Source organism: Coregonus lavaretus (assembly GCF_964263955.1).
Source record: "Coregonus lavaretus genome assembly, chromosome: 19".
NCBI classification, from domain to species: domain Eukaryota; kingdom Metazoa; phylum Chordata; class Actinopteri; order Salmoniformes; family Salmonidae; genus Coregonus; species Coregonus lavaretus.
In genome coordinates this window covers 43,876,075-43,884,339 of record NC_140006.1, presented here as the reverse complement: position 1 = coordinate 43,884,339, position 8,265 = coordinate 43,876,075, and the positions used below count along the sequence as shown (strand labels likewise).

Here is an 8,265-nt window from a genome sequence, read left to right as displayed (position 1 = left end):
ACTCAAGGACATTCAGAGACGTGTCCCGAAGCCACTCTTACATTTGCATTGTCTTAGCTGTGTGCTTAGGTTTGTTGTCCTTTTGGAAGGTAAACCTTCACCCCAGTCTGAGGTGAGTCCTTTAGGTGCCTTTTGGCAAACTACAAGCAGGCTGACATATGCCTTTTACTGAGGAGTGGCTTTCTTCTGGCCACTCTACCATAAAGGCCTGATTGGTGGAGTGCTGCAGAGATGGTTGTCCTTCTGGAAGGTTCTCCCATCTCCACAGAGGAATTCTGGAGCTCTGTCAGAGTGACCATCGGGTTCTTGGTCACCTCCCTGTGTTCTTGGGGACCTTCAATTCTGCAGAAATCTTTTGGTACCCTTCCATAGATCTGTGCCTCTGTGACACAATCCTGTCTCAGAGCTCTACGGACAATTCCTTCGACCTCATGGCTTGGTTTTTGCTCTGATATGCACTGTCAACTGTAGGACCTTATATAGACAGTTGTGTGCCTTTCCAAATCATGGCAGATTGTACTGAGAAAATATGGCAGATTGTACTGAGAAACCCCATTTCAAATCAATTATCCTGTTTGAAACACTGTAGCTCAGCTGGTAGAGCACGGCGCTTGTAACGCCAAGGTAGTGGGTTCGATCCCCGGGACCACCCATACACACACAAAAAAAAAATGTATGCACGCATGACTGTAAGTCGCTTTGGATAAAAGCGTCTGCTAAATGGCTTGTTATTATATTAACTAGGGAATAAAATATTTTAGTGCAGAACATCTACAGGGAGTTTTGAGAAAAGGGGTTCCAAAGTAGTGGGAAGATGGGGTGGTGGGTTTTGGGGGATAGTGTATAGGTGCAGTGTTAGATGTTGGTGCAATTTAAGATTTCCCCCCTCTCCCTTTTTTTGTGATCAAATGTTTAATCCGCACTCCGACCAACGAGACGCAGCAACACGCAGCACAGCTTCTAGTCTGCCGGAAAATCACACGAAGAAGAAGACAAACACAGGATTGTGGGAAATTTCGCACCTTGCGAAATGTAGGCTACATGCACAACTTGAACGGAATATTACATATTTATCGACTTTTATTTCGACCAAAATGTCTAAACTACAGTTGTTCAACGCGTATCTGACTGAACGATTAACAGCAGCTGCTGCAGAGATATCCGTGGCAGTAGAGAGAACAATAACAGATTATCAGGAAGAGAACGAACGTCTGCGACGACTGCTTGATTTGTTAACCAAGCCAAAGTTTCATAGAGCAGGTCTGTATGGAATCAATGGGACATCTAACTAAATGTGATAACATAACAATTTAAATAGGGCACACTGCCTAGGTAAGCTAACGTTAGCTAGCTACACCCAATGATGCGTATAAACCCTGGATTGTTGATGCTATGTAATGACCAATCGCGGGCTTTGAAGGGTCATGGCTAGAAGGGATCCAGCTTTTGTCAATTTAACGTCCGATTTGACTTTTTTCGTCGCAGGTTAGGAGACTTAGGTTACGGTTAGCAAAAATGCTAAAGAATTCAACGGTTGACATTAATTTGACAAAAGCTGGATCCCTTCTAGCCATGACCGCTGCCATTATCCCAGAAGGAGTAGTCCTCCATAGGAATGAATGGAATTCTACAGTATTTCAATAAAATGACAAAATTACATGTATTTATTTGTTGTAGTGGGGACAGTAACATTACTACTCAAAAAATATATTTTAAGGAATAGGTTATATATTTTTAAATAACATTTTCATGTTCAGTTCAATTAGGGCACAGACACACAAATAGCATTTGCTGGTCGAGAGTACGTAGCTCCTTTTAACATAACTTGCGAACCGAGTTTTACATGTTGAATCGTGTGAAAAATGCCTACAGCCGGTGGTCGCCAAAACACAGCGCGCTGAACGATCGGCAGACGTTTAAAGGCGCCCACCAGAGGGCAATGCTGCCCCTATTTCGACCTAATTCCTGCTCTAGAGCGATAACGCTTGTTTAGGTTTTACCTCCGAAGAATGACGCAGGCTAGTTATATACATATTCACGAATTGGGGGTGGGAAATAATGTCATGGTGATTTCCACGTGGAGTGGAGAAACATCAACACATAGGAAACTGACAGCTGTTAGTGTAGCTAGCTAGAATGCTAACCTTATCCAGCTAGAATGCTAACCTTATCTAGCTAGAATGCTAACCTTATCTAGCTAGAATGCTAACCTTATCTAGCTAGAATGCTAACCTTATCTAGCTAGAATGCTAACCTTATCTAGCTAGAATGCTAACCTTATCTAGCTAGAATGCTAACCTTATCTAGCTAGAATGCTAACCTTATCTAGCTAGAATGCTAACCTTATAGCTAGCTAATGTTATCTGTTGTTGCTGTTATTGTTTTTTTTTTACTACATCATATTCAAAAGATGAGCCAGCTGGTTCTGGAGCTGGATTTGTCATAAGCATTTAGGGAAATCTTCGCCACAGACCAGTACCGGTACTCCTTGTATGTAGTCTCATTATGGTTATTTTATTGTTACTATTTCCTTGTTTATTTTCTACCCACTTTTAATAATTTTTAACCCTGCATTGTTGGGAAAGGGCTTGTAAGTAAGCATTTCACGGTAAAGTCTACACCTGTAGTAATCGGCGCATGTGACAGATCAAATTTGATTTGATTTGAAAGCAGTATCTTCGACTTCACCATCTATTGGTAACTCCAAAGTTTTGGCATCTTCCATTAGAGACGTGCGTTTTTCTACATTGTAATTGACGGCGCAACCTTTTGTAGGTGAGCTACAAAGCCAAGTACAGCAAAGCCAAGTCAGCCCGTGCTCATGGTTCTCACCGGAGAGGTGAAATTATAGGCTACAATGACTTTGGTCATGATGCATGTCGCAAATGAGATGTAACAACACCCAGAGCGCATCAGACACAAAACACCAATACAAATGTAACATCACAACAAAATAGATAAACAAGTTCCTTTCATTTTCTTTTGCGGTACCTGTTCATTATAGGGTAGACACCTTGTGGTTTAGCTGCACTAATCAAAGCAGTGAAGCGTGTAGTGAAGAAAGACTTTAGTGGTCAAAACCATTCATCTTGGGGCGACGGCGGGAGCAGGGTTGCAAAATGCAATCGTATCACGCAATTATAGCATTTATAAAATGGTTATACATGTATATACAAATACACACTGAGTATACAAAACTTTAAGAACACCTGCTCTTTCCGTGACAGAGTGACCAGGTGAATCCAGGTAAAAGCTATGTTCCCTTATTGATGTCACTTGTTAAATTCAGTTCAATCAGTGTAGATGAAGGGGAGGAGACAGGTTAAAGAAGGATGTTTAAGCCTTGAGACAATTGAGACATGGATTGTGTATATGTGCCATTCAGAGGGTGAATGGGCAAGACAAACGTTTTAAGTGCCTTTGAACAGGGTATGGTAGTAGGTGCCAGGGTGCACCAGTTTTGAGTGTGTCAAGAACTGCAACACTTCTGGGTTTTACAAACAGTTTCCTGTGTGTATCAAGAATGGTCCACCCCCCCCCCCCCCCAAAGGACATCCAGCCAACTTGGCACTACTGTGGGAAGCATTGGAGTCAACATGGGCCAGCAACCCGGTAGAACGCTTTCGACATAGACGTAGAGTCCATGCCCATGTTAATAAACAATGCCATGCTGGTGGGTGGTAACATAAAAATAAAACCCAGTCCTGAAAAGAAACGTAGACTGAAAAGTATTAGCACGTCATATCATAGGGCAGGGTTCTTCAATTCCGGTCCTGGAGGGCCGAAACACTTCTGTTTTTTATTTCTACCTGGTAGTTAATTGCACTCACCTGGTGTCCCAGGTCTGAATTAGCCTCTGATTAGAAGGAGAGGATGAAAAACAGAGGTGTTTCGGCCCTCCAGGACCGGAATTGAAGAACCCTGTCATAGGGGAAACACGACATTGACACGAGAGAAGAAAAAAAACACGAAGTCTCCACTCGGATTTCCCACTTCAAACCCAGCTATATCATACTTTGACTAAAACAATGACTTGTTGACTTCAGTCTTTGTGCAACGTCATGGGGTAAGCTCTGGGCATCGTCTTTCAGTGGAAAAAAATGTGCATTTCTGCTCTTGTGGTACTTGAATATAATTGTAATGTATGTATTAAAGTTGTTAATAGAATACACGTGTCAAAAAACGAATGTAGACATTTAATAAAATCCATTTCTATAGCTTCCAAAATCTTTTTTTTTTTACAATGGAGGAGTACCAAAAAAGTATACAAATGTATGCACTCACTACTGCTAAATGACTCAAATGAACCGAAATGGCTGCACGGTGGCTTCAAAACAGCGCCCCCTGCCAGTCATTTAAGGTTAATACATAGCGTTGGCTTCACTAACTAGCTAGTTGTGATAAATCTTACAGTTAGCTGCAGACTGTAGTGATAGCAGTAGGGCATTTCTGCTGTAGGGGATAGGGAACTGTATGATACACTCATTACATTTTAAATATGAAATTATACAGCAATATTTCCCGTTTGTTTTCTTTTCAGACCCCCAGCAATTCACTCTCCTTGTATCTGAAGAGGAGGTTCCGCCTGAGCAGGAACACTGTGAGCAGGAGTGGAGCCCAAGTCTGGGGCAGGAGGACCCAGAGGCCACACAGATTAAAGAGGAACACGAGGAGTTCAGGACCAGTCGGGGGGAAGAGCAGCTTCAAGGGCTGGAGGCTGACACCAAAGAGTCCACATTCACTAGTGCCTGTGTGAAAAGTGACTGCAGTGATCAGGGCCCACCTCAGCTCTCACATCTTTACCAAACTCAAACGGTGGAGAACAGGGAGAGGGACTCTATACCCACCAACACAACGGAAGAGATCAAAACAGAACCTGATGGACAGAACTACGGAGTAACAGAAGCTGATGGACAGAACTACGGAGTAACAGAAGCTGATGGACAGAACTACGGAGTAACAGAACCTGATGGACAGAACTACGGAGTAACAGAACCAACTAGTGACTCTCATCCTCTATTTGCAGTAAATCCTGGCTGTTCTGCAGCTCAGAGTGAAGCCAGTGACAATGGGATGGAACGTGGAGAACTGCTGCCGGGATCTACACTACTCAAATCAAACAGAACGTGGGTAAAACAAGGCCAAAGTTCCCATACCAGTATTGATGACAAGACAGCCACACAGTTGCCCCATTTTAAATCCCCCATTCAAAGCCATTCTGTTCCTTTTTCTTGCAAGGTGTGTGGAAATACTTTTGTTTTCATGGAGCATTTCATCCATCACGTGCGACAAGCACACACAAAGAACGACGACTGCCTGTGTGGCGTGTGTGGAGAAGACTTTGAGTCCACAGATTGTATGATCGACCACCTGCAAACTCACACTACAGAAATATATTATTGTGATGTTTGTAGTAAACGCTTCTCCGTTGAGTCTCATCTGAAACAACATATGTTGGTTCACACAGGGGAGAGGCGATATCAATGCAAACAATGTGGCAAATGCTTCATTCATAGTGGACAGCTGAATACACATATGAAGATTCACACACAGGATAAATTGTATCAGTGCAAAGAATGTGAGAAATGTTTCCCCAGTAAGCATAACCTGGACAGACATATGGTGATTCACATATATTCTAATCTGAAAATGCACAAGACTCACACAGGAGAGAAACGATATCAATGCAAAGAATGTGGTAAATGCTTCCTTCATAAGGGACACCTGAATACCCATACAAGGATTCACACAGGAGAGAAACCATACCAGTGCAACGAATGTGAGAAATGTTTTGGCCGGAAGGAAAACCTAACCGCACATATGAGGGTTCACACAGGGGAGAAACCTTACAAGTGCACGGTGTGCGGAAAATGCTATAGCACTGCACAGGTCCTAAAATTGCATCAATTTCAAAGTCACTATCTAGGTTTCCATCCAATTGGTGAAGGATTTTCATGTGAATAGTCCATATAGAAAGAATATGCGCATTTTCTCACCGGAGGTGTTTCCATCAAACTTAAAATGCTGTACGTGATGGTGTAGTGCACATAAAAGCACTTTTGCGCTTAAGTTTTCATGTACCAAATAAATGTGTCTCCATTGCATTTTCAACTCTACGGATGGTTTTGTCACAAACTCTTGCGATAAATGGTATTACTTGCCCAATCTGGTTTTGGCGCATTCTCTATAGACAACAGTCCGCTGATAAAGTGGACAAGGTAGGTTATATGATGAGATATGGATAAAATCAATATCCTTTTTTGATTGTTATAATTGGCAGCCATCAAGTCACCAGCATCATTGGACATTTGCATGAAGCTCATCACCGTGCACTTAACCACCATAAGTTATGAAGTTCATAACTTATTCCATCTGCCTGTAAACTGCATTGCTTTTCCATGTCCCGGTAGTAGGCTACAACATATTTGCGTGACTCAAAGTTTAATGAGACATGGTGGTTTTTCCACCGCAATTGTTGGGTAATCTATTTAATCTAACCCCCAAAAAAATATCCCACCTCGTCTAGCGTATTTAGTTAAGTTGACAGGAAGTTTTACCGACAAATTAGCGGTTTTCAAAAGGTCTGTCGTGACTTTTTTTAATGCATCAGGTGATCGTCCCGTAGATCACTCCACTATTCCCTTTTTGTTTACAAAGCTCTACTACACGAGTTTCCGACTTACCCAACTTTTCTGTTAAAATATAAAAACATGGGATACCAAACCTGTTCACAAGGTTGGTTAACTCTTCATGTTCCTCGGGTCTCCACCGAACTAGGTAAATCCGCTTTTAGTTTTGAAGCACCTCGTTGCTGGAACCAACTACAAAATACATTACAATTGGATGTTCTGGTGCCGCTCTGGCAATTTAAAAATATTGATTGGGCGACCGTCTTATTGAGGAATGTCATGTTTTTTTCTTGAATATTTGTGTTGTGCTGTGTTTTACTGGTTTTGTGTTGTATTTGATTTCTCTTATAAATTCTATATGCAGGGCTCCCTTGTGAAAGAGACCCTGGTCTCAAATGGTGACTCCCTGCTTAAATAAAGGTTATATTATTATTATATTATATTATAAATAAGAATAATTTGCATGAAATGGTTGGATGAAAACCTGGTTACTGTGAGGAATGTTCACGTTAGTGTGCAGTAGGACTTCACGTTAGTGTGCAGTAGGACTACACGTTAGTGTGCAGTAGGACTACACGTTAGTGTGCAGTAGGACTACACGTTAGTGTGCAGTAGGACTACACGTTAGTGTGCAGTAGGACTACACGTTAGTGTGCAGTAGGACTACACGTTAGTGTGCAGTAGGACTACACGTTAGTGTGCAGTAGGACTACACATACCAGTGCCTTTTGAGGAGTGCTTTAGTCCCAAATGGTGACAATCGAAAACCAGCACACTTTCCCGGCCTTGTTGGATGGAAGTATTTTTCTTTGGTGGTGCTAAGCACATACAATCCTAAAATCAAAAAATTATATAGTCTGAATGTGGGGGTATTTCATTTATTAATTTGTGTTGCTTTGTAGCAAGAGTGACCTGCCCAAATGTTACTAATGGTCCCTTCTTTAGTGTGCAGTACTTGGAGTACAGTGGAGGCTGCTGAGGGGAGGCAGCTCATAATAATGGCTGGAATGGAGCAACCATGTGTTTAATGTATTTGATACCATTCCATTGATTCCGCTTCAGCCATTACCATGAGCCCATCCTCCCCAAATAAGGTGCCACCAGCCTCCTGTGGTGGAGTATGTTTTTCAATCAGAAGAATGAATGGCCTTTTCCAAACAGACACATCAGAAATGTGTCTATTCCTGTATATTTCATTTTTCATAACAACCTACTCAAGGTTTACTCCAAAGTGGATATCTTGAGGAGATACAAATAAAATAAAATCCATTAAACTTGTCATTACTTAAATGTCCCTCTGTTTTGCACAAGTCACCGAGATCAGTATAACAGAATCACAGAAGTTCACGTTCCAAAATTGGTTTTGTTTTATATGGCTTTCTCTGGGATTGCAAACTTCCTGGTTATTTAACAAAGTTCCACGATTTTTTCAGAAACTATGTTAATTAACACGTACTTTTGGAAATATCGAACATTTGGGGAATTTATCATTTAATTATTACTTTTTAAAAATTATATATTTTTTCAGATTATTTATATCTGTTTCCGATGTTGTCCATGAGCTCTAGTGGACAGACCATATGGTTCCTGAGAAAATAGCCTATTATTAAAATTGGGTTGAAATGAGGGACACGCT

The 8,265-nt window shown here is 41.5% G+C and overlaps 1 protein-coding gene across 1 annotated transcript; it reads left to right on the top strand.

Annotated features, from left to right (window-relative positions):
* The first annotated feature begins 1,004 nt into the window (after positions 1-1,004).
* Positions 1,005-7,022, top strand: LOC311146629 (uncharacterized protein). Its single transcript, XM_084183159.1, has 2 exons — positions 1,005-1,260; positions 4,541-7,022. The coding sequence occupies exons 1-2, from the start codon at positions 1,095-1,097 to the stop codon at positions 5,962-5,964; spliced, it is 1,590 nt and encodes a 529-aa protein (XP_084039285.1). The 5' UTR covers positions 1,005-1,094; the 3' UTR covers positions 5,965-7,022.
* The last annotated feature ends 1,243 nt before the right edge of the window (positions 7,023-8,265 follow it).